This window comes from Vanacampus margaritifer, chromosome 16, assembly GCF_051991255.1.
Source record: "Vanacampus margaritifer isolate UIUO_Vmar chromosome 16, RoL_Vmar_1.0, whole genome shotgun sequence".
Classification (NCBI taxonomy): domain Eukaryota; kingdom Metazoa; phylum Chordata; class Actinopteri; order Syngnathiformes; family Syngnathidae; genus Vanacampus; species Vanacampus margaritifer.
Genome location: NC_135447.1, coordinates 6063003 through 6089767, shown reverse-complemented (window position 1 = coordinate 6089767; position 26765 = coordinate 6063003). Strand labels below are relative to the sequence as shown.

General features: G+C 38.4%; 2 protein-coding genes and 1 long non-coding RNA gene across 3 annotated transcripts in view; 1 reads left to right on the top strand and 2 right to left on the bottom strand.

Annotated features, from left to right (window-relative positions):
* Positions 1–730, bottom strand: part of LOC144035776 (uncharacterized) — a 67467-nt gene extending 66737 nt beyond the window's left edge. Inside the window, exon 1 of the long non-coding RNA XR_013288504.1 lies at positions 363–730. This is a non-coding gene — a long non-coding RNA (uncharacterized LOC144035776). The remainder of the gene's footprint in view (positions 1–362) is intronic.
* On the top strand, positions 454–13836 carry tmem164 (transmembrane protein 164). The gene is made up of 6 exons (XM_077545706.1): positions 454–1280; positions 6354–6403; positions 7571–7637; positions 8798–8876; positions 10732–10832; positions 11633–13836. Exons 1-6 carry the CDS (start codon positions 843–845, stop codon positions 11837–11839), a joined length of 942 nt encoding a protein of 313 aa, XP_077401832.1. The 5' UTR covers positions 454–842; the 3' UTR covers positions 11840–13836.
* A 4448-nt stretch (positions 13837–18284) lies between these two features.
* On the bottom strand, positions 18285–26613 carry ammecr1 (AMMECR nuclear protein 1). Its single transcript, XM_077546059.1, has 6 exons — positions 26078–26613; positions 23163–23273; positions 21858–21972; positions 20980–21070; positions 20250–20346; positions 18285–19088 (listed from the first exon to the last, which is right to left on the bottom strand). The coding sequence occupies exons 1-6, from the start codon at positions 26560–26562 to the stop codon at positions 18974–18976; spliced, it is 1014 nt and encodes a 337-aa protein (XP_077402185.1). The 5' UTR covers positions 26563–26613; the 3' UTR covers positions 18285–18973.
* Positions 26614–26765: the final 152 nt, after the last annotated feature.

Here is a 26765-nt window from a genome sequence, read left to right as displayed (position 1 = left end):
ACAAGAGCACGGATCTACTGCTTAATTTAATGTAATGAAATTTAACGTTATTGCATTCAATACAATAAAATCACGAATTGTTTTCAGATAAATCTGCTAACAAGTAGCAAGCTTACTTACATCTTCGATGTCCGGAAAATCCCAACGCAACACCCGTTGCGTGTTGGATTTATCATGCTCTGATTATGCCCAAAGTTATGTCTTTCAGGAAAATATTAAAAACAATAAAACGATTCTCATGTCAAATGAAAGTCAGTTTTACACTTGACACTGACGTAAACAAATGTGTAATAAATTCAACCCGAAACAGACATCAAACCGAGGGCACGAAACTGCATAAGAAGGAAAGGAAATGAACTTGCCTCGCGTTTTGAGTGTCCACGTTTGAAAGGGACAGTGAACGCAGCATAGTAGGCCATGGCCAATGGAATTGCAGCTCAGTCTGAGAGCCAAAATTCAGGGTTAATATTCAGCACTGTCACTGCTTGGTGGCTAAGCTAGCTAGCTAGCGCCCCGGCGCTCATTATGTTGCTAACTCGAGCTCAGACTTTCTGAGAGCAAGTAAACACGCTTGCTCCGGGCAATGTCGACGCCAGTTAAGGGTGGGTGAATGAGGACGCGGGCTTCCCGGTGATCACTGCGGCACAACTATTAACCTTGATGCCACCGGCCGCCTGCTGCAGGCTGCAGCTAGCTGGAAGTTTGTCATCCGCCTCAGGAGGAGGAGGAGGAGGAGGAGGAGGAGGAACTGGAGGTTTGGCTAATTTGCTAGCTGAGGCAGGGCAAGGCGGCCCGTACATGTCTTCCTCTCCACTTACAGCCAAAGGGTAATCTTGCAGTTCATGTTTCGCCAAGAAGTCAGTGTGACGTCTTTTATTCCGTCTTGTTCGTATCTTTTCCACCACGAGAAGAGGAATATGTCAAGGTACAACATATACAGCCTGTTAGATTGGGTCTACGGCGGGGTGGACCCGAAGTTTGAGGGCAACGGGGGCCCAGAATGTGCCGCCTTCCTGGCGCCCCAGCAACGCATCAGTGAAAGTCTGGTGGTGCTTCTCATCTCCGTAGTGGAGATTGGTGTGGCGTTGAAGAAAATCAACATCTCCAAAGAGCTCAAAGTGGTGGGGAAAGAGTGCACCAGATCAAAAGAGGACAGTCTAGGCAAGAACTTGTTGCTCGTTGCACTATGCATGACTTTTGGAGTGGAGGTGGGGTTCAAATTCGCCACCAAGACTGTGATCTACCTGCTGAATCCGTGCCATGTGGTGACCATGATCCAGGTAAGGATGGTACTGGTGGGTCAAGTGGTTCTGTCTACTCTAATCGGTGCATATTGTTGTGCCGAGCAGTAAACAATACGAGAAGCAAACACTGCAGTTTATAATGCAATGTCAGTAACATAACTAAATGTATTGTATTTGATTTGCCCAGTTTTGTGCCCTTTGTTGGAGTTCCTCCTACTCCAGCGTGAAAGTTTTCACAAACTTCACTTGCACTCTTTCGCAATTCCTCTTTTTCAACTTCCTTATGACTTGCTCTGAATGGGACTCATCGGGCCTCTCTTTTGTTTCATCAGAACAGATCAACTGTAGTCCATAACCTGACAAATCCAGAATATCCCTCTACTGTGTCGTATTGTTTGGTTTCTAGGTGTTGGACAACAAAAGTGAGGTGTACTTTGTGCCATCATATCCTTCACACGTGGGTAGCAATGCCACGCAAAAGGCTTATGCATTGGATTTATAGATGAATTTGTTGTTGTCAGGCCGGTTTTCAAGCAAGCCTGCTCACGTGCACTTTTGCTACCATCACAGTTGTTCTTTGGTTCCGCCTGATTGCCTGACCTGCACGGTACTTGTGAAAGGTCATGAACTTAAAACGCTGTACAACGGTCAATGAAGAATGTAGTTATAAATTCATTGAGATTGCACATCGTGATCGATGAGCAGTGTGCATCCGTGAAAAATTGAAGAACCGTAGTAGGCCTACGCTTTTAACGGAACTTTTTTTTTTTTTTTTTGTCATCCTGCTTTGAGGGGTTGATCCGGTCTCATGCAAACGAGCCAGCGTTACCTCATCACTCCCCATTCAAATTCTAAACGTACAAGTTTTTACACTAAGCAGACGCAAGAGTCCAGAGTGGTTTGTCTTTTGTTAGGGGGTCATCCCATTTCTTGCTTTGTGTTTGTGAAACCGAATCCCATTTAGTGTCTTTGTGTTTTGCTTTGCCTCGAATGCAAGCAGAAAAGGTTACAGGTAATCTTATCTCCATAGAAAAGTCAAATGTGAACTATTTTGGGAAACAGACTCATGTAGTTATATTAGGGGTGTTGGAAAATATATATCGCGGTATTACAGCACGCAATTCTCAAATCGATTCGATATGCGGCCGATTTTCGATTTTTATGGGAATATTCAACAAAACATCTTACTTAAGGTTAGGATTCGCACATTAGGCATGGAAGAATGTTACATTAATGGAACATTAAGCCTTAAAATTTTATTTCAGTGCTGTTCAAACATGGAACAGACTGCAACCTGTTTGTTAAATACAGTAGCTCAGTTATAAGCCTGAATTTTCTGATAAATAAATACATTTTCATACAAATCTTACAGTGCACATGTAGAAGTTTACTGATTAGTATTTTTTAAATTTGAGTTGGGGGGGAAAAATCTATTTATAGATTTGTATCGGGATTAATCGGCATCAAATCGTGATACGAATCGAATCGCCAGGTGCTAGGCAATTCACACCCCTAATTTATATCCTTATTAGTTAGAGCCCAGCTAGTGAATCTTTGCTTAGAGTTGTTCATTTATAGCATTAATTGCAATTTCAGGAATGTCACTCCCTGACAAAACATTCCGGCTCGTGACTTGTTATTGGCCCATGTGTGTAGTTGCATGTAAGCTCTATCAGTATACGCTATCAGCTGTAGTAAAGTCATGACCACTCGATCTCAATTATGCTGATTCCACTAAACACAATCATTTTACGACTGCCCTTGTAAAAAAAGGAAGATTGGTGCAAGAGTTTCTTTATACAGCACTTTTTTTTTTTTATGAATGTGATATTTTCATTTTCATCTTTAAAACCTTTTCAGCTGTAATTTAATCATGGAGGACTTGGTCAATTTTTAACTCAGTCCAGATAGATGATTTATTGTACCAAAACAACCTGCAACCTTTTTTCAGAGTGGGGTGTCATAGTTCAACAGGCAGATTAAAGTGGGAAAAATATAAATGCTTAAAGGGTAGGGGTGTGCCCAAAAATCGATTCTCATTTAGTATGATTCAGAATCGATTTTGAATGTCCCAAACTCGATTTCATTTCAATTATTTTATACTGTCCTGCCCTTGTTTGTGTGTGCCTTTGTTGGGAGCACTGTTCATGTTGTACACGATTTGGCCACTTAGGGGCAGTGTGGTTCCGCTCGTTCTGATACACAGTTAAGTTGTAGCCACATAGAAGCAAAAAGTCATGATCAAGTTACTCCAATCCAAATATATTTTTTTGCAGTGTAGGATGTTAAGATTCTTCTCTGTATACATTCCTGAAGCGTTTTGTATGAATAGTCGTTCTTTTGAGTGATAAAAGTGCCACGAGTAGCGCGCTAATTAGCATTAGCGAGTCAGACTGGAGTAGATCGTGACAATTCTTTGCATATCTCAATCAAATCATTTTTAATCTAAAATCGTTCTGAATCGAATCGCAGACCCAAAAATCGGAATCGAATCGTGAGACAGTCCAAGATTCCCAGCCCTATTAAAGGGTAGGAAGCACAGCAGCACAGTACCAGAAATGAAGCACACGCACTCATTCACACGTTGGTGTTATTGAATGACAAGGTGTGTCCAAAGTTTTGACGGGTACCGCATTCCAGTCTGCAATAGAATACCTTTAGTGTACAGTTACTTGCATATAGACATTTCACTCACTCAGAAAGTAGTTACCGCTGTATTTTATTTATTTATTTTTCTTGTGGTTCAGTTGATCTGTTTTCAAGATGAGATTGTCATATAATGTGCCCATGTTCAAATACCCTTTTTTTTAATTTTTTTTTTATAAACCTGACCTTTTTAGATAGGGGTGTGTAGACTTTTCACATCCACTGATAATTCAGCCATTCAAGCTCCGTCAGCCACAGCATGTTGTGGAATATTGCTAATTGCTATTTTTCTAAAAACCAGAGATGCTCGCATGGCATTACCGTGAAAGAGAACAGAAGCCCAAGTGTGTACATTTTCGCTGTGAAATTCATAGAGAGGCGCCGCCCGCTATTAAAGTTAATTGTGTCGTTAATGCTACATCAGCAGCGCCACGGCTAGTTTGCCATTGCTCACACTTGTGGACATAATGTGACTAAATTGTTTACTGGAGCTGCTGATGCAGATGAAGTTGGTTGATAGTTGTTGAGATGTTGGAATGCCGCTGAGGTCGCACCATTTGGAATCCAACCCAAACATTTATTAATGGATGTCAAACATGCGCTCCGTAGACCAAAACCTGCCTGCTTAGGATGTTCAATTCAGCCCACATTATGAATTTGAGTTAAGTGTCTAAATGTTAGTAAAAAAAAAAAAAAAAAGCCAAAGCAAGACTTTATTTACAACCACAAACTTGTCATTTAACTATTCCTTTTCATCCAATGAATGCAAAAGGCATACACGAGATATTCGATAAATGTTAATCACTATTCTTTTACGCCACTCTTGGCAGCCAAAGAGGCAACAGCGGAGGAAGGTCAAAGGTCAAATCAATATTGAGGGAAACAAATAAGTCGTATTTTGTGTTAAATAAGCATATAATAGAAGATCAGATAACGGAAAAAAACGGGATGACTTGTTCCCGTTCAATGAATACAGCAACACTGCCCCCTAGTGGACGGAGGACGGATGGTCTTTCAGCGCATGTAATTCATGAAAGTTTGGAACTATTTTGCAAACATCTTGAAAGTATGTGACGTCTCAAAAATAAATGTGTGTCTAGTACTGTTACTATTGAATATTTTTAGAATCGATTAATCTATCGATTATTCAATCGATTAATCGACTAATCAGATTCATTGTAATTTTGCATTAAAGTGTATTTTTAAAAACATTTTTCCCCTGATTTCTGTTTATTTCACACTTCGTATTCGCATAGTGATTTTTTATTCATTTTTTTTAAAGGAGGGGCTGTTGTGCTGTTACCCATTTGATCATTGTTTTCCAAATTAAAAACAAATGCTTGCAAATGTCTTATTTTTATTCAACACAAAAGATAATCAGTCTTCTTTCGTGAAGGACGACAGAAATCAGTGAACAATTACTGCTGATATGCTGAAATGACTCGATTATTAAAATAGTTGTTGATCAATTTGACAATCGATTAATTTTGACAGCTCACACAAACACGACATTCAACAATTCACAAGAATAACAATTTACAAATGATACAGTTAGTCATGTTAAATGCACACGTAACGTAAAAAAAAAAAAAAACACGTGTAAATCACCGATGTATTTGTGGATCTGAAAAACGCATGAATGGCAGATTTCGCAAAAATATCCGCATCCAATGTACATTTGCGTAAATACGTCCTCATGCAAAATGGCGCCCCACGTAGGCGGAACAAACACGCAGAACAAAACACTGCATGCAGGGACATGCGGTGTATGTTCTGCGTTTCGGGAGGGGCTGCCCTCGCTGACATTACATGAAATCCCTGAGCTTCGATTTTGTCTCCTCAGCATATGGATTAATGCTAGTTATCACATTATCCCAATCTGTCTTTGCCACGCATGATTTGAAACAGACAGATTAGCCTCCTCCAAAAAAAAAAAAATGTTTTAAAAATTCTACCACTTTATACAGCGTATTAGTTCTTGATAAATGTGTCAGCAGTGACACATGAATCTTTAAGCAGTCAATTTCTGAGCGGACGAGCAAACATCTCTACTTAGTCAAGACCTTCTTACTGAGAAGCAGCTTGCCTCGCCTTTTGCATGAAATCCATTTCAGAGCGTAATCTCTTGTGTGAAGAAGAAGAAGGGGGGGGGGGCTTTAACAGCAGCAGAGATGAAGTCATAGCAAAACCTCAACTGTTGCTACCTCTTGTAAGAGCTGCGGTTTGAAGTGATGCAAATGTTTTTGGATGAAACGTGAACTCTATTTCTATTATCTGACTGAGCCAGACCCGTTAACAATGAGCATACACACACATTATACAGTAAGTGAGTAAGTCCCATTTTCCAGCTTCTCAGCACGAAATATTTTATTCATACATTTATCATGCACTTGTATTGTATTCCATACTTTTATGAATGTAACACGGGTGTGTGACTTTTGTTTGTGTTTTTGTTCCATATAGATCTTTCTGCTGGCCTGCCCGCCATGTAAAACTGCAATGGTTGTCTTCAGGTAAGCTACTATGTACTTTATAGGGCTGGGTATTGTCAACAACCTCACAATACGATACAAGTGTCACGATAAGATGCGTATCGATAAACATATGTATCCCATTACATGATTTTTTTAAGGCGATTCATATCCCAATATCTTACATTAGTTGATTTGCATTTTTAGTGTAACAGGACCTAAATGATATGTTTACTATGCATTTTTTTCCATTCTATTTTGTTTTTAAACAAAATATAGAACATTTGGTACATTTAGAAACCATGATCAGTTCATAAGAACGTTTATTCTTCCTCTGTTTTACTTTTTTTTAGCAAGACGCAGTATCCAATCACTGAGGGGCTATTTTTAAAACAAACTTCACACGTAAAAAAAAAATATATATATATTTTTTTAAATAAGTAGGCTACAATAAGCAGTTAAGAAAATGGATGGATGGACAATGCAAACTAAACACCCAAGGCGCTCATGCAACACGTGGACTAATTGAAGGCAATTGACTTCAAAGGCTGCATGTTAAGTTGTCAGATCTTTTATTGGCAGGGTTTTTCCTGTGTCCGAAATTCAGAGGCGGCCACCTCCACTTAACTCATTCACTGCCATTGACGTCAAAAATTCATTTGAAAACTATTTCTATGTTTAACATTTTTTTCCCACTTTTGTTAACAAGAGTATAAAAACCTGGAAAAACAAATATTGTACATTTAGAACAAATGTAAAATTTATGATTAAGCGTGAGTTAACTATTGAAGTCATGTGATTTAATTACAATTCAAAATTAGCAGCGTCGGGCAGTTAAAATCGTAATTAATTGCATGACTTCATGATTTATAGTCCAGAAATGACTGTAGATCTATCACTAAATAGCCTTAACGAATATGAATATTAAAAATCGTGATGACAATTTAAGCACATTACCGGCTCAAGTCGAACCAACACAAACCGAGCAACTCCCCACCCACTCGTACCGGCTGCGTGAATCGGAACTAATCAACTCAGCAGTCAAGTGTTGCAATACAGAAATGGATTTGCACAAGTGGTAGATGGGCTCAGTAAGTGTGCGTTTGTGGCTGGATGTCATGTTGGCTGAAATCCGTGAAGGTCACTAATGATGACCTCCGGATGGAATCATGTCCGCTGATTGTCATGATTGCTTGTGTGTATTTGTAGGCTGCAGGTCCATATGTTGAATGGTGCTCTCTTGGCTTTAATGTTCCCTGTGGTCAACACCAGACTGGTAAGCAAACGTTTTGCTCATGCATGCTTGCCCTCTGCATCTGTTGTCGTCTTATGTGTTTATGTTTCTCAATCGTTCTAAAAAAATCCAACTGTAAAAATTGATATTTTTTAATATTGAAATAAGGGCTGGACGATTATGGGGGGAAAAAATAATCACAATTATTTTTGGTTTAGATTGAAATCACAGTTAATAAAATGATTATTCATTCATTTTAAAACTTTATATTTTTTCAACTACTAAAAGTCAAACCTCACGTTTTGTATTTTGTGCTATGTAATGTGGAAATGTGTGTTGGTATGGAGAAAACTAAAACACTAACATCTATATCTATAATCCATGAAAACTCAACTTTTAATATGTCTTAAAAGAGAAAATAAATTAGTAAGAAAGTAAAAATAAGAATATATTGTAAACTAAAATAGAAATGGAAAACTAATACTGGGTGTTACTATGCATTTTGGCCTCTTAGGGGCAGCGTGGTTGATTGGTTGGCTATAATGAGAACAGGAGAAATTCTATTAAAATAACTTGTTTTTCAGATATTTGGGAGAATTTGTGCCTTTTGAGTAATGTTATCTTACCTGTGGGTATGTGTTTCCACAGCATTTGTGTGTGCATATTCATTATTTGAAGGACTATCACTCCGGAAGTCGATGCTAACTTTGTTAGCATTTGAATGGGATCTACCATTAGCATTAAGCTAGTGATGTTTTAATAACGAAGCATGTTTTGTATTTAAATATACAGTGGATGTTATTCTCATTGCCGTGTGTTTAGTTTTACAGTTAACGCCAATTGGGGTGTCATGAAATAGCTTAAAAGACGCTTAGGGGTCGGCAGAATCACAACTTAATCTCTCCGGGCCCGCTATAAGCAACATGGTACATTCAGGGTACTTTCACAACGTAGGGAACCTGTAAACGCACATAAATCGTTTAAAAAAAAATCTTTCAACCATATATAAATGTAAATGTGGCCTATATGTTTATATCTAATGTGTAGACTGTGTTCTTTTACCTTTTCAAACATTCCCCAGTCTAAGCTGTGCGCAAACGCTACATCCGCTTTAGCTTCATAGCAGGATGCCGTATCATGGCAGGCGATGATGTCATTCCTCCTCCTCTGACACTCGCGATTTCCCCTTGTTGTCTCCTCAGCTGCCATTTGAAAAGGAGATTTACTACATTCAGCACTCCATGCTGTATCTGGTGCCGCTTTACCTTTTCAGGAAAGGAGGTAAGGTGTTGTTGCCCTCTGCCCGCACCATCCCTTCATTGACGCCAGACTTTTTTACCCCTGACGTCAATGCCTGCATCGTCTGTGTCAGTTCAACCGTAGTAGCTGTGTGCTTTGTTTATGTCTCTCCTGACCTCCTATAAAGGTGACCATCCTACTTATGGACACATGTTTTCAGGCTTCACTCAACTTTAATAATAGAACCGGCAGAATTGCATAACAATTTGCAGTAGCTAGAACTGCTTGGAGGTTCGCCTTTATTTCCCCTTAATTAACCTTAAGGGATGCTCAAGCAACATGAAGGCGGCATATCTATATTGAGCGGGAACTTAAGTGTGCACTTTACTAATGGCAGCTTTTTGTGTCATCTTAAGTGGGAGTGGAAAACTTTTGTCGAGATAACGCCGCCAGATTTAGATTTGTTCTAATGAGAGATTTAGAAGTACTCTGTTCGCCAGTTATGTCGGGCCTCATCATTGGCACAGAAAAAAAATTTTCTCTCCGTGCAGCGTTCCCTCACATTAGATGAATTTCCGCGAAGTAGAGGCTATAAAAAAAAAATTAAAAAATCATGGTGTTCGATCGAACCCAGGTTAACTCATTCACTGCCATTGACGGCTATATACGTAAAAAATTCATTTGAACTATTTTTATTAGTTAAACATTTTTTTCCACTTTTGTTAACAAGAGTATGAAAACCTAGAAAAATAATATTGTACATTTAGAACAGATATCAAATTTGTGATTAATCGTGAGTTAACTAGTGAAGTCATGTGATTAGTTCCCCAAAAAAATAATCGCCTGACGCCCCAAATTTTTAATAATCTTTTCGTCTTCTTTAAAAAATAAAAAATAAAAAAAAAAGTAATTTTAATTATATTTTTTTTAACAATCTTTTGTTTGTTGTTGTTGAAAGAAAAGTTCATTAAAAATGAGGGGCATCATGTGATTAATTTTTTTAATCATAATTAATCGCATGACTTCACTAGTTAACTCACGATTAATCACAAATTTTATATCTGTTCTAAATGTACAATAATTTCCCCCCTAGGTTTTCATACTCTTGTTAACAAAAGTGTGTGTGTGTGTGGGGGGGGTGTTAAACTAATAGAAATAGTTAGACGTATATAGCCGTCAATGGCAGTGAATGAGTAAAAAACTACTGCTTGCCCAAGAAAAGAAAAAAACAACCGATCAGAGACAGAAGGCGAGGTCAATTAGCAGCGATGCGGAATTTGCAAGATTTCATCTTGACGGCTATGTTTATCACCTCCTTTTAATTTTGAGTTGATTGGAAATGACAAAGAATAAAACCTTAAAATAGATAACATTTAGACTTATAGTAACGTTGTGCAACGCCAGCCTGTTTACTGTGCTAATGCTAAAAATATACAAAAAAAAAATATATATATATATATATATATATTGTTTTTGTACACTAACCAATAAAAGTCACCCTATACAAAATATAAATATATAAAATATACAAATGTTTTGACTGGAACTGTAGAAAGAAATTAAAGAAGCAAGGTTGACTCGCGTGTGTGCGTGTCGTCAAAGCCAATGTAAAACAAGACCACATGATACCTTGTACTCTTTTATTAAAACTAATAATGAGGAAACAGGAAATGCCCGTTTGACACCACATCCTCTCAACTGCAACTGCAGTGCATTTTATGGTCTGAAAACAAGTCAAATGTGGATGAATTGCCTTTTTTTATTTTTTATTTTATTTTTTATTTTTTTTGCACTGCTTGACAAACTTGACTGGTCCTGCCATGATGCATTTCTTCTTCTTAGACTACAAACCTATTTTTTTTCTTTCCGACTGTTTTTTTGTTTTTCTTCTTCTTAGGTGTTTACAAGCCTGAGCCTCTGGGGGACATATGGTGGGCGCTGCTCTCCACAGGCATCCTTTTCCTCTATCACTTCCTCTTCTTGCAAGTTCTTGGCCTGGTAAGAGAGAGACCCCTGCTGGCCGACTGCGATAATTCATTGGTGGCTCTTGTAACATATAATTATTATTATTATTATAGCCATACCTTTTGTATGATTATCCGCAATCATTCCTTTTGAGGGGGATAATCACTACATACAAATGAGATCATTTTTTATTAGAAGTTACGACATCATAGAGACCTTTACTGAGCTGTTTTTGTTCTAATAAGTCATGTAAATTGCACCTTTGGGAACCTAAGAAGAAACCATTTTTGCATGCAATGGCTGGAGGATACAATAATGCCCTCGGGAAAATTGTCCCTCCTCAAATTGTGTGCTGCTTTACTTACAATTATGTCCGTAATCTCGGGGAACTTTTTGTGTTTTATTTTTGTATATTTGATAGATATATAATAGTAGTATTTTTTTATTTTATACTGCCCGGAAAAAAAACATTATATATTTCATTTTATTTTTTATTTTTTTACTGCTCGGGGGTAAAAAAAAGAAGCAAAATAACTAACTATAGAGTAGTAGTATTTTCTTAGAAAGGTTTAAATAAGACACGACATGAAATAATCAATAATATTAAATGTCATAAAAATTGTTAAATAGCTTTTAAGTGAATATTTACTAATATCTCGCCACGGTTATGGAGCGAGTTTTGTGCTCGTAATTGCTGAGTCATGTCAGGTCACTCCTATCTCAAGGCACTGCTGTATAAAAATAATAATAATAATAATAATAATTAAAACATGCATGCAATGCACCATTACAACCAGTTTGAGGATTTAAATTGTATATCTTTTCTACTCCAGGTAACAGAGGTGAATCTTAACAACATGCTATGCCCGGCCGTGTCCGATCCCTTTTACGGACCTTGGTACCGCGTGTGGGCGGCGGGCCACCAGACCCTCCTGACGCTAGTCCACGGGAAGGTTCTGACACTGCTCTCGCAGCACACGGGCCCCGTGTGCCGACACCTGCTGGATACACTTCGACTGCGCAGCAAGAAAGTCGATTGAAGCTGCCATACACGCGAGCCTTTCACTCTCAATGCCTTTTATGTTGCTTTTAGTTACCATTTTAGTCCGTCTTTTACTGTGTGGTTTACTGTACACAACCCCATGTGTCCTTTTTAACTCATTCACTGCCATTGACGGCTATAGACGTCCAAAATTTATTTTTAACTTTTTCTAGTAGTTTAACATTTTTTTCCACTTTTGCTAACAAGAGTATGAAAAGCTAGGAAAAAATATTGTAAATTTAGAACAGATAAAATTTGTGATTAATCGTTAGTTAACAAGTGAAGTCATGTGATTAATTATAATTTTAAAAAATTAATCACCTGACGGGCCTAATTAAAAAAATAAATAAATAAAGTGCGTTTAATCGCATGATAATTTTATATCTGTTATAAATGTACAATAAAAAAATCTTGGTTTTCATAAAAAAAATTTAATGAAAAAAATGTTAAACTAATAGAAATATAGTTTACATGAATTTTTGACGTCTATAGTCGTCAATGGCAGTGAATGATGTAATGTCGGCCTGTGTATGTACACTACTTGCACGCACAACGCAATGTGGGTATTTTAGGGTTGGTAGTTGGGTGTGGTGCTGCTCAAGTCCGCCTGATAAATAGAATCATTTTTCCAGAAATATGCAGGAGATTGAGTCATTTCTTATGCTGCCTTTTTTTTTTTTTGCCCACCCATGATCTGCTGTTGTCACTGTTTTTCATGTGGTGGATGTACAAGGTCATATGTTAGTTGATGTATCTGCCATTTTATTTGTGTCAAGTGTTGTTTTTGTTATGCGCTGTAAAATGTGAATTTAAGTCATAACCTGGTTCGTGTTTGAGGGCCATCATCGATCTGTTGATAGTAGCGGTTTTATGTTGAAACAAAGAAGGGAAAAAATATTTGTAAGTCAATGTGCATTTTTCCCTTTCCCAGTCAGCCAGCCAGTTCATTCAAGTTATGTGATAAGGGAATATTAACTCATTCACTGCCATTGACGGCTATAGACGTAAAAAAATCATTTGAAGTATTTCTATTAGTTTCACGTTTTTTTCTCACTTTTGTTAAGAGAATAAAACCTAGAAAAAAATTATTGTACATTTAGAGTAGATATAAAATTCATGAGATTAACTACATTTTAAAGAATGTAATCGCCTGATGCCCCTAATTAAAAAGAAAAAATATATATTATTAAAAAAATTGGGGTGTCAGACGATTACATTTTTTAAATTGTAATTTATTGCATGACTTCAATAGTTAACTCACGATTAATCACACATTTTATACCTGTTCTAAATGTACAATATTTTTTTCTAGGTTTTCATACTCTTGTTAACAAAAGTGGGAAAAAAATGTGAAACTATTAGCAATAGTTCAAATGAATTTTTGACGTCTATAGCCGTCAATGGCAGTTAATGAGTTAACTGTTCTTACTGGAATAAGTGAATTGATCAAGAAGTCAATTGGGCGCACTCAAATGTGTGTTGCATTTTAATGTCAAATTTGTAAACATTAGGACCAAAACATTTTTTTATTGTGCCATGTTTTTGTGCAAAATCCTACTCGATTCCAGCGCAAACATTGCGTCATCGTTGAGATGAACGAGGATTTGTCGGATTACTCTGGGATGTCCTCTGCCAAGGAAGTTGTGCTTTTTTGTCTGATATGTTGTCACGTTTGTCAGGAGAGAAAAGCTGCACTCACGTATGGTGAAACTTGAACGCGCCTGTTGATATTGGCAAGGAATTGTCAGACAGTCCGCCAACACAAACCCCCAATTATCTGGTCATCTGCATGAGTTCACTTTGGGTATTTATTGACATTTGAAAGAGAGTATTAATATTCCAGCTGTCATGTTACGTATCATTTCAAGTATGTGTGCGGATGCATCATTGTAGCATATATACAGTCTGCATATATTGTACTTCAGTGTAAAGAAGGGATGTTTTTTCTACTATTAAGGGATTATGTTGGTTCTTAATTAAAGTTATTTCAGTTGACCAAGGTTGTTATGGTCTTTCCTATCAAAATGTCGTTATCATGTTGCAATGTTTGGGAGTTTTACACCAAAATATTGACACTTCCAACACCGGTGAACAATTTGGGGAAAGAATTATGTTGAGTTCGATTTTTATGCAAATTAAAATTTAAAACATTTTTTTTCTCCGCATCTTACCCTCCAGATCAGTAAAATTCCACCAATTAGCTGTCATGCCTGTTTCATATTTCATTGTGTGAGAAAGAAAGACATATAGTTCAAAAACTCAGTTTTGGATTCCACACCCAAAAATTTGTTAAAAACGGCTGTCAGACCTAATTCAACAAAATATTTCTTCCTAAGTATTATTAAATAATATTAGTGTCGGGTAATAATGTGGGACTGGGAAGATCATTTTTGCATGCGGTGGAAAACATAGCAGGAACGTTCAGAATTATTTATTTTAATAAAAATCAATACAACAAGAATTTTTTTTCATAATTCATTTTATTGTCTGTTTGATACAAAATATCAGATTTTATTATCAAATGGGGGAAAATTATATAGAAATTGCCATTAATTTCATGCAATTTTAATGTAATTATGGTTCCCCTCACATTAGCATGAAAATTTTGTTGGAAAAACGACAGAACACACTCTTGAGCTGACTTTTTTTTTATTGAATAAATGATTTTAAAATGTAACAATGTTTAAAACTACATTATCTTCACATCCACTGCTTACATACTCAGATAACCCATCTATATATATCCTTTCACCCACCCACCCCAAACCCCACCCCAACTCATTTGCATTTTTTTTTAAGACATTTTGTGTTTTGTATCTGTTTTGCCTTTTCTTTTTTTTTTTCCCCCTGTTGGGGTCTTAGTATCATGATAAAAATGCTTGTTTCAAGTCTTACCACACTAACAGCAAATCAAGGAGAGGAGGAAGGGTCTAGCTCTACAGGGGTGGGATTTTTGCTTTCCCGGTTCATGTTTTTTTTTCTCTCTCCCATCAACATTTTCAAGTTACTAAAGCAGAGTAAAAACAAGAGTCCAAAGTGACAAGAAATCAACGTTGGTATGAGGAGTTACGCCAGGCAACCCTCCCAGCCCATCAGGCCACTGCAACTAAAAAAAAAAAAAAAAAAAAAGTTCATTTTGTACAGTGACACATCTTAGAAGTCAGTGTCTCAAAAATTCATAACTGAAACTAGATTCAAAATATTCTTTTGAAAAAAACTTTTGATGTACAAAAACAGTCATTTTCTTTGTTTGTTTTTTTAAATCTCACGTAGTAAAAAGTTTCAAACAAGTTTATTGTAGTTCTTATTTCATTTGTCATCATTATTGACCACCCCCCCCCCCCCCACCCCACCCCACCCCACCCCAAAACTACTCATCTACTGTATCAGTGCGATTGTACACCAGTGCAGCTACTGGGTCCAGAGTAAAGAAAACAGGGGTTTTCATTTTTTTTTTTATGGCATAAAAATAAGAAAAAAATCCATCTTTTATACAAAGTATAACTGCTGGTCTTGTGGGGGGGAAAAAAAAACAAAACAAAAAAAACATTTATAAACCCATAAAGCTACGAGGCACACCATGGGAGTTTCATTTTTTTTTTTTTGAATTAGAGCAATAATAACAAACAAAAGTAAAAAGTAACAAATTTGCAACCACTTTAGACTATCCTGGATGCCACGAACGGCTTCAGCGATGCGATACTTCCAATGAGAAATCATTGGAACGTTGGGTTGCTTAACAAGTCCAGACAGTTGAGACCGATACACACACGCAGACACACAAACGAATGTTTTTTTTTTCGTCAACTGCAGGGGTGTCTTTTTGGAAGGACAGGAAGTCGGGCCTTAAGAGCAGCATTTTTGGACATGGCCGCTAGCATCTTTGGTTCAGACAAAGAGGACAAGTTAACATGAACTTTGGGAGCGTTCCGCTGGGAAAAAAAAACGACGAGCTGAAATCTCCGTTGGGAGCCGACACGCAACTGCTACAACAAACTATAAAAGAAAAACAAAAAGTCCAATATCCCATGAGGTATCAATGCTTTGACATTGTTCATCAGTACACCAGCATTGTGTTCTATGTAAAAACTCGCTTGAGCCTTCTGCTTGGGTTTGAATATCAGGACTTGTCATTTCACAAACAATTCAGCAGCTAGAGAATAACTAAGGATGTGCTCAGGATTTATTTTTTTATTAAAGAGTCAACCCAGAAATGTTTGTTTTATATATATATATATATATATATCTGCAGTAAAATCCCCACGTTTTTATCCATCTCGGGGTGCGGCCATTTTGCCACTTGCTGTCAACTGAAGATGACATCATCGTCGCTCTTGGCTCAGGTGATGACCAATCACAGCTCAGCTCCAGAAAGCACAAGCTGGGCGTGAGCAACCGTGAAGTCCTTTTCGGTCGACAGCGAGCGGCAAAATGGCCGCCCCCTGAGATCCCTGGGGGCGGCCATTTTGCCACTTGCTGTCAACTGAAGATGACATCATAGTCGCACTTGGCTCAGGTGATGACCAATCACAGCTCAGCTCCAGAAAGCACAAGCTGGGCGTGAGCAACCGTGAAGTCCTTTTCGGTCGACAGCGAGCGGCAAAATGGCCGCCCCCTGAGATCCCTGGGGGGCGGCCATTTTGCCACTTGCTGTTGTCGACTTAAAATGATATCATATCCTACAAACGCAATATTAATTACAATACTGTGTTAAGACTAGTGGGGCTGCATAGAAAAATCCTGGGTTGACTTCCCTTTAAAAGCAACATCCGACCGACAGGAAGAGGCAAGCGACGCATCGACACGTGAACAGACTCGACCATGAGGCTGCGCCATGGTGTGTGTGTGTGTGTGTGTGTGTGTGTGGGAGGGGAGTAAAATAGGTTTACGCAACTTCTTGTCCTTTCAAACCTGCGCGGGTGTTGACATTGGTAGGGACGACGACCAAAAAAAAAAAAAAAATAAAAAATCAAACAAAACACCTGTTGAACAGATCTGCATATTTCAAGGAGAGTAAAGGTAACACATGTAAGATTCTCTCGCAACAGATCTCAGTTTGAATGCTAACAGTACATTCCATAGTCTGCTGCTGGGAATCATCCCGCTTCATTATACGTGAAGGAATATCCGTTTTCCCATAGGGAACTCATCCCAATAGTCACCCACAATGGATTTGATGAAAGCAGGGGGCTACGTTGTTTTGTTTTGTTTTTCCTTCAATGTTAAAATGTGCCTCATTTCGTGGCAATATATGAAAGAGAAAATCTTACATGTAACATCTTTTTTTTTTTTTGTCAGTGTGTGTGTGTGTGTATGATATGATCGATGAGTCCGCATGACCAGTCACAAGCTGTGACCACCCCAATATGAGGTCTGATAGCACCATTTTTTTTGTCTATTAACGCTCTTGATGGTTCATAAGAGTGTCCAAGCATAATATATACTGTATAACATGGAGAAAACCATAGGCCTCATACTCATACATACATGCAACTAAACACATTGCATGTGTATACAAAGACATATATGTTAAAGAGCATGGTCAATTTGGTTTTGCAGCAGATCATTTCTGGGTTGTGCTGTGGATTAAATGGAGCAGGAGAGCGACGCGCTAACTTGTGGTTTGACCTTCCGAAAAGGGATGGTGCGAGGTGGGACGTGTCCGAGCAGCTTTTAACGACGACGTATCGACCGATCTAGTGGCCCCCGTGGTTGGAACAAGGAAAGTCCAAACCACAAGGTGGTTGTGGGGGGGAGGGGGGAGGGGGGTGGGGGCATCCTCTCCTGGTCCATTCGTTGTTAATGGGTTCGTTTAAGGCAACACAACTTTAAACGTCATTTCGGGTGAGCTGTGGATGGAGTGCCAAAAGCCCTTGACGTTTTTTTTTTTGTTTGTTTGTTTGTTTTGCATAAAGAAAAATGTGAAGAATCTGCCAGTCGGTAAAGGCTGTTACAAAACATGTTAGTCAAGTAACGAGAACCTCTCAAAAAAAAAAAAAAAAAAAAAATCCAGTCTGTCAAACCAAAACAAATACTGTGTGTGTGTGTGTGTGTGTGTGTGTGTGTGTGCGCGGATGTGATTTGCAACAACAATTTGACTGGAAATGTCTTCTTAGGACTTATTTGACGGCAAGACCGCATGCGGACATTCTGTTCATACTAATTTGGTTATATCGACACAGCTGACTATACAGAGCAATTTCTATGTAGAATCTAAATGACAACTCACAAAATTAGGTTTGAAAATGTGAATGCTGAATGGGGGGTGTGGTGGGGGGGGGTCAACAACGACATGACTGATGGAGAGAATATGGCTTGAAGTTTCCCTGTCACATGACCCTACTGTGGTCTCTGGATCTGCTCTTATTGCTCACAAACTACACCTCTTACCAACAACTCACCATTTTAGAAGACAAAAAAATAATAATAATAATTCACCACGCTTAATCCTTGATAGATTTAAGAACACAAAACATTTATAACTATGGGGAGGTCAACCAAAAATTACCCAAGGTTAAATTCAATTTCTCATCGACTTTTCTGTTTCTTCAACACAAAGAGATAAAGCAATACTTCTGCTAAACTAACACTCTAAAAAGCGAATATAACCTCAGCATCAGTCTTTTTGTCCTTTTTTTTTTTGAGAGGAATCAGAGTAGACGACGATGACGACACAGCCTTTGAGAATAACAGCGACCCTGCTACATGGTTTAGTTAGGAAAAGAAAACGTGATTAAATGTAAAATAGTAGCAAAGCCCAAACAATATATAACGCAGGGTTAATCCACTGAACGAGACGTCCTTCCATCCACAGAATCGAACGCCTGTTTAGCTTTGCTGAGCAGACACGATAATAAAGGTTAAAAAAAAAAAAAAAATGGTTAAGAATACAAATGAAGGGCTTTGTATGCTGCAAAAACCACAGGCCAAGAAAAACAACCAAGGAGGTGAATTTCTTGCCGTAATCAATTGATGCTTTGTAGCAGACCGTTGCCAGGCCGACAGCCAGCATGGCAACGGAAACTATCATCATAAAATGGTACAGTAGTAGAAATAGCTAGACCAGGAGGGGGCGGGCTCTCCTGGGAAAAGGTCCGCGGAGAGGTCTAATGATTGGTCATGCGGCTCGCTGTCAGGAATAATGGTTGTAGGGTGGAAGAGGGTGCCCGATGCCATTCTGGTAGTGATGATGTTGGCGGTGGGCTATGTATTCCGCATAGCCCATTGTCATCTTCTCGCTACGGTACCTAAGAATGGCAAAAGACATACGGTCAGAACAACATATATATGTTAGCCTTACTCACAGACAGTTAAGTGTTGCAATTATGTTGGAAATTACTGATGGATTAAGTCAAATAAACGGTATTGCGTATTGTGCCATAAAACTGTAGAAGCTACCAGCTCTGAACAGGTTAAAAAAAAAACGGTGCATCCACATTGAACAGTTATCAGTTGCTTTACCAACTGCTCAGGAACTAACAGGGTAAATAATACAAATAAATTAATTAATCAATAAAATTGGAAGAAAAAAAAACGGATATAAAAAATAAAAATAAAAAATTCCATTTGGAAAATCAAATAAATATAAATGGAAATGAAAACAAAAATATCATGCTAAGCTAAGCTAACAAAACTGTCTCCGGCAGCTATGAGGTGAGATTGGCTACGTCCTCTACGTCACTAATTGTCACCTGGCGACGAACACGCTACACTTGACTGAAGTTTCATTCTTGCTTGACGAGGATTGGCAATTAAGTAGCTGATCATGTGACACGCTGAGCGGGAAGAAATAACAGGAGAAGAAGGGGGGAAGCCATGCTAAACGCTAAGCTAAACACCAGACTAGGTAACGGTACAGAACAATTCCGTCTGGATGTAAACGCATTACAGTGGAGAGTAAGGAACTATGCGCAGGCAAATGTACTGGTAAATTAAATGTCTAGTAGCGATAGAATAACAACAACGAGACAGTAGGCATACACGATCTGCATCTGTTACGGCATACGTCAACAAGGAGGAGGAGCCTTAAGGTCAAATGTATATTTATGTAATAAATTTCATATTATATCAGCAGTGCTGTTTTGTGTTTATCTGTCTGTCAGTATTTTTTTAAATCAATTTTAGCTTTGCTAAGGGACTACACGACCTTTCAATTAAACAACCCAATTTTTTAATATGTAAAATTAAACACGGCAATGCGCTCAGAATCCTCCCTGGTCAGCAAGGTCACGAAAGCCAGACTCGTCATTGGCTCGGCCGTATATGGGGCGGGATGAGAATTGGCTCACTTGTCAAAGTTGACTCACAAATGGGCTGATTCCAACAGGAAACAAAAACGCGTAATGTGTGTAAAGCATATCATGTAAAGCTTGGTGCTTGTAAGCTATACAAGTGGGATGTGAGCTTACCTGGTTAACTTAATGGTCTTCCTGAAATCATTTGTGATGGGAGCTTTGTAACCTCCCTTTCGTAGTAAGGAATCTATGGTTTGAATGTGGTCCCAACCTACGGAAGAAAATTACTTATGTCTGTGTATGTATGAATGCCTTATGTATGAATAAGAAAATAAAGAAGCACACGGTCAGATATTTATTCATGAGCACAATTGTGTTAAGCGACTTCAATTTCATGCTTCCATTAACACTTACCTCCACTGAATGTATATTTTGGCAATTTGTTAATCTGACATGATTTACATACACAGAGAAATTGTCGGTACGCCCCCGTTAATGAATGTTTTTTTTGTTTGTTTTTTTTAAACACACAATGGTCACTGAACATTGCTTTTACATTTTAAATGAGACTTCTGAACCAGGTGTTTTGGGCCACTCCTCATGAGCAAACTGCTCCGTGCTGTCTCAAGTTTCAATTTTCAGTACATTTGTATTCGTTTTTACCTTCATCAGTGTAAAATTATTTCAGTGACCATTGTGTTTTTTTTTCTTTCATTCAGGGAGTGCTAACAACAATTTTGTCCATGTGTATACAACCAGTGGACAGCGACAGACCCCAAAATAGCAATTTTCTTTCAAAAGAAACATATTAGCAACAAATCTTTCCAACTTGTGAAATCTAAGACATTGTCACCTTTTTTGTAATAAGATATCTGACAACAAAGGGCAAGAAACTTAATCTTACCTTGCTCCTTTGCAACCTCTGGCAGGTAGGTGGCGGTGCGTTTTGATCCTTTCTCATTGAAAAACTCTATCCTAATACCGTGGACACCCACCTATGAAGATAAAATAGACCAATTTAGAAAAAATAGATATTTTTAGTCCGAATTCATTCAAAAATAAAGTGGCATGTAGTCCTCATAAATAAGAAGGGGTAAATATGTGATAAAATAGGGCTGTCAAAATTAAAGTGTTAACTCTGAAGATTAATTCTTTAAAGCTTTGACAAAAATGTATTTAGTTAACTCAAGTTTTATTTACTTCCTGTTACGGCCTACAACCTGCGACCAAACCTAGCCATTGGCGCCAAGATGGACAAACACGGACTATAGGTAGGTTTACTTTTAAGTTTTGCTTGCTGACTCTTGTTGGAGAAATCTCAAGTAACGTGCGCGCTTTACGTCGTCAAATTCAAATAGCATATTAGTTGTACGTCTTTGTCGTATCATCTCAGAGAAGAAAAAAAATATGGCCTGTAAAGCTGAGTCCGTTTTTACCTTTTGTTCAACTGTTGTTTTTTATGGCAGAAGAATTCCATTCAAGGATCAAAGAGTTTTTGATTCTAAATGTACTTTTTATTTGAAGATTTTACATTAATTCCAAAATTTTACTCCAGTAAAATATATGTAAGCAGCTTTGTAGAGCAAAAAAGTAGAAAAATGTGATTTAATCACGATTACGTCTGGAAAATGTTGCGATTAATTAGTTCATTTTGAATCGTTTGACAGCACTAGTGTTAATATTACATATTCTAATTTCTTTGTAATATTAACCCACGTACTGTATACATTCATCATCTGTGAATGACACATTTCGCCATGTAGGCAAAGCTGTGTCACTCACCTCCCAGTCAAGGTAATCACCGACGTCTTCAAAGTTGGTGAGAAGAGACACTGAGCAGAAGAGGCGTGGCAGCTCATCCCTTGTCATGGGGGGAAAGCGGCTGTCTTTAAGGGCACTGCAGTCAAAACAAAACAAAGGAAACACACACATTTTTATTGTATCCCCCCCAAGGAGGGTCAACGGGGTTTGTTATCTAAAAACGCAAGTTGGGTGCGGTCACATAGCAATTCCAGTAAGCCGACATGGAGACTGGAGCTGTGTGTTGTGGCAAATCAACAGTCTGATCTCGGTTGGTTACTGCAAGTGGAGAAATTCCACATAATGCGTTTCATAGGAGGCAAAAACTGTTTTTATTTTTTTTTAAACAAAATTGTGCCAACAAATTATCCCGGCAAACAAAAGCAAATGTAGCGGATTTTGATTTATTTGCACAGTTGCACACTGGAATCTACTGCAATTTTGTCGAGTTACACCATGTCTGGAACATGAATACTAAAGATGTTTGCAGGGGTCATCTGGGGGTAGTGAGGGACAGCTGTTAACACATGATTTAACTCATTCACGGATATAGACGTCAAAAATTTATTTGATTTATTTCTCTTTGTTTAACATTTTTTCCCCTCTTTTGTTAACAAGAGTATGAAAACCTAGAAAAAAACGTTTTATTGTACATTTAGAACAGATATAAAATTTGTAATTAATCATGAGTTAACTAGTGAATTCATGCGATTAATTATGATTAAAAAATGTAATGACACCCCTAATTTTTATTAATCTTTTCTTTTTGTCCCATTTTTTTTTAAATAAAAAAAGAAGATTATTAAAAATTAGGGGTGTATTTTTTTCGGAATTAATCACATGACTTCACTAGTTAACTCACAATTAATCACAAACTTTATATCTGTTCTAAATGTACAATATTTTGTTTCTAGGTTTTCATACTCTTGTTAACAAAAGTGGGGGAAAAAATGCTAAACTAATAGAAACAGTTCAAATGAATTTTTGACATCTCGAGCCGTCAATGGCAGTGAATGAGTTAATTCAGTTTGAGTGTTAGTGAGTCTCTCTTGTGCAAATTTGGTAAAAGGTAAAGGGGGTTGGGGGTTGAACACTAAATCGAGTACCCATAGTCTAAACTAAACACAATACGATATGGTAGAGGAGTGGTGAGCACTGATGCCTCACAGCAAGGTCGCTGGTTCGCTTCAAGCTTGAACCATGAACATAGCAACATGTAATGAACTCATTTGTCATATTGTGTTTACATGTAATACTTTAACCAACCAATTCCACAATACGACTCACCTAGTAAGGGTGTACTCCCTGAGTCCTGAGTGCAGATTCATGGCAGAAAATGTACCTATACAACCCCGCAACCGCTTGTCTCTGCCTATTTTCCATGTGACAAACAGCGGGCTGCAAAACAAAAGAACAGCATTCATGCAATTAAATGGGCATTTTATACCTTTCTGATCAAAGGAACAGATCACTGGCCTGTAGAAAGATCTGTTTAAATCAAGCTGATAATTTAAAAAAAAAAAAAAAAAAAAGGGGGCAGACAATTAGCACTTGTCTGAGTTTGTTGCCTTTGAAAAAAATATGCAAAATAAACTGAAATGTCGAGTGAATGAATCAACACCACTGATCAATCTCTAGGCATGCATATCTGACTTCACATGATCGTGAACAAATAGGAGATAAGTGAGTCACTTCACAGTGAATGGCACACCCGCTTTAAACTTTAAAATACTGTAGGATTTCCTGGCACTTGCGAAATCTGAATCACCAAATGCTTGTGTGTCACACTTGGCTGCCGCCACAAATTTTCCATAAAATGAGCCAACAACCGAATGAAAATGCACCCCTCCTTAGGTCAGCTCTTACAGATTGGCTCCATTCTCCTCAAAAACAAACTGGTTCATCAAAACACGCAACGCAATTCATTCACGTGAAGTGAGTCAGATGCTTGACTGCTGACAGACAATTACATACATTCAGAACTTTGAATTGTGCAATTCATGACAAAACATCTTAAGTCCAAACCACACAATGCAATGATGCACTTAGCATGATTACACAAACGACATAATGTTCTGTTTGTTGATGCTCTTTTCTTACAGTGAGCATTGGGAATTTTTAAACTACCACAACTACTGAGACATGGCCTCTGCTGTACTGCAGTCTTCCTTTTGTGGGAAAGTCAGCGGATTTTCCTGTTATGAAAGGTAAAATTAGTCACGCTTGCCAGGTCTGTCAGGGGAAACATTATGAGATGTTTTCATGAGGAATGGGAAAATATTTTGTGGCAGCACCCATTCTCTGATTCCAGGATTTTAAGATGGCATGTATAAAAAAAATAATAAATCACACACACACAAAATTATATGGAGGAATAAACAAACAACATTTTATCGATTTTGTTGTATGACCGTTTCCATACTTATTGATGTATAGACTAGGGATGCAGTGATTCCAAAACAGGTATTGGTCACTCTACGTCTGTCTGTACTCCAACTAAAAATATGCTTGCTGCTAATACTCAGATACCACTTTACCAGCCTGTCAATTTCTGGGAAGATGGATTAATCAACTGTGTGGAGATTTGATAACTTGTAGTATTCTCAAGAAGTGGTCTTGCATTAATTTTACTCACTTTAATTTGTAGTTGACACACAGAATCTGTTTTCTTTTTACCCAGAAGACTATGTTTTTCTTTGTCTCTTATCTACTGTTTATATGGTGTCTGTAGTGTTTGGACTGAGAAGCCACATAACTGAAATGCCTTGTGTTACAGGCTACATTTAAATGTGTCTTAGAAAAACATGCAGTTGGATCTTTAAATGTCAGCAAGTACAAGATGTTACTCTAAAATATGTTATTTGAGTGACACATGCGCCATATTAAATATATATATTTTTTGTGTGTTTTCTAATATTTCATTAACTTAAAAAAAATCATCACAATTGCAAGACATAATCAATTGCTAATTGGTATTGGTGATCAAAATCAGCAGGTACTGAACAAAAGCGGTGCATCGCAAGTATACACTAAATGTTCAGCCACATTAACCTTGCATGTACAACGACTGCATCTGACATGAAATTAAACTATTGCTTGCCTGGAAACAGATGCAAACGATTGTGAACAGCTTTTTCGTGGAGCCTAACCCATCGCAGACTCAACATATCAGATTACAATCTTTGAATGAGCTGTACTAAAAAAATAAAAATAAAAAAAAGGTCTCTTGCTCATAACATTTTTTTCCCAAACTAGTAAAACCACGATTAATATTTATCTAGCGTTAGCCGGCAATGTAAGTATTCCTAATAGATAACATGTTGAAATCGGAATGGTTTAAAGTACTAATGTACTCGGCAATAACCATGTTTCTTTGTTGTTGAAGCTAACGGCAGTTGTTAGCTCTTTAATGAAGCTTCACGTGTCAAACAAATGATTAGTGGCAAATTTAAGGATTATATGGCAATAAAAGTGGGGACTTTTAATATACTAAATGTTGGTTATCAGTCATTTAATGACTATAATCTCATTATTCGCTTCCTCGTCGAGCTACACTGAGCTAACCAAGGCAAGCTTTGAATGTAGCAATATGGAGTTCATTGAATGTAGAGCTAGCAGGATTTTTTAAAAAATTAAATAAAAACGAAAGCTGCACGTGAATATATCGCGGCTTGTTTGATCGATTAATATTCTAAGTGCTTCTGTTCAAATTGACTTATGTGATTGAATAAATTAAATTGGAATCTTGGTCGTTCCACCCATTTTGATGAGGCATGCTAATAGTAGCTAGTAACCTACGGGCTTAGCTACATTAGCCGGCCATAGAAGAGTTAAAAGGTAATATTATAAACTGTGCCTGGAAGCGACCGGGCATCCGGATAATATATGAAAGGTACTCTTTGACGTGTGTGCATATTATGTGCTCGTCAAATCATTTGAACGCGGTGTTTATGTTAAAGTGGTGTAGGCCAGTGCAATCACTAAGGTTATCCTCGACAAGGCCCCAAATTCCAACTGGCCACAGTCGAGAGATTTTCACATTAAAATCGTTCATGTCAAATATCTCTCGGTTGTGACAGTCTGTGCCCTGAACTCGGACGCAAAGGTTAGGAAAGCTGCCGCTGAATACATTTCTTGTGACGGCAAAGCAGTGTTCTTTTGAGCATGCAGCAAAACCAACAAGACAATAAGTTATGACTTACTATGGATCATTTGTAAACCTGGGTGTTCTTGGAGGTTGGTATCCGTACAGATGGCAATAGAGCACGTCAAAGCAGAAGCAGCACATCTCCGCCGAAACGACCATTTTCCTGCCTCCACTTCCCGATCCAGGTCCTGGGCTGAGATTCGGGCTGAGACCGGATGAAGTGTAACCGGCCGGGGCTGGAGACAGAGTCGACAGAGCGCTTGTGCCGCCGCTACCACTATTACTACCAATGCCGCTAACGTTACCCCCGGGTCCCCCCAGGCCGTTCGCCCTGCTCACGTTCGGCGCTCCCGCAACAGTCGCCGAGGAGCCAATCCCCAGCTCCGATCCACAATGTCCGGTTCCTGCCACCCCGCTTCCCGCCCCCACCCCGCCGGGACCCCCCGACCCGGGCGATCCCGACAGCTTCTGCTTCTTCACCCCGCAGCACCCGGCCGCCATCTTGGAACAATCTGCACCTACACACCGCTTCCGACCCATAACCGTCACCGCGGGAAGGGTGGGGGGGATGCCGACCACACGTACAAATCCCACTGCGTTGATACGTATGGCGGACGATTTCCTACTCCACTGTTACGCTGTGGTTCTTCTTCTTCTTTTTTTTTTGGTCAAACGTCAAAGTGGGCGATGTGGTGAGAAGACTGCAGTGTCACCCTAGCGCAGCTTTAAGAATGCGTGACTTT

What these genes read in the sequence shown, in the direction of transcription:
- ammecr1 (XM_077546059.1), bottom strand. Translation starts at nt 26,562, where the DNA reads ATGGGTCGGAAGCGGTGTGTAGGTGCAGATTGTTCCAAGATGGCGGCC. An exon ending in AGAGGTTGCAAAGGAGCAAG is followed by an intron (nt 20,347 to 20,979) that starts GTAAGATTAAGT and finishes TTTCTTCCGTAG; the next exon opens with GTTGGGACCACATTCAAACC. An exon ending in AAGACCATTAAGTTAACCAG is followed by an intron (nt 19,089 to 20,249) that starts GTAAGCTCACAT and finishes TGCCATTCTTAG; the next exon opens with GTACCGTAGCGAGAAGATGA.
- tmem164 (XM_077545706.1), top strand. Translation starts at nt 843, where the DNA reads ATGTTTCGCCAAGAAGTCAGTGTGACGTCTTTTATTCCGTCTTGTTCG. An exon ending in ACTGCAATGGTTGTCTTCAG is followed by an intron (nt 6,404 to 7,570) that starts GTAAGCTACTAT and finishes GTGTATTTGTAG; the next exon opens with GCTGCAGGTCCATATGTTGA. An exon ending in CTGTGGTCAACACCAGACTG is followed by an intron (nt 7,638 to 8,797) that starts GTAAGCAAACGT and finishes TTGTCTCCTCAG; the next exon opens with CTGCCATTTGAAAAGGAGAT.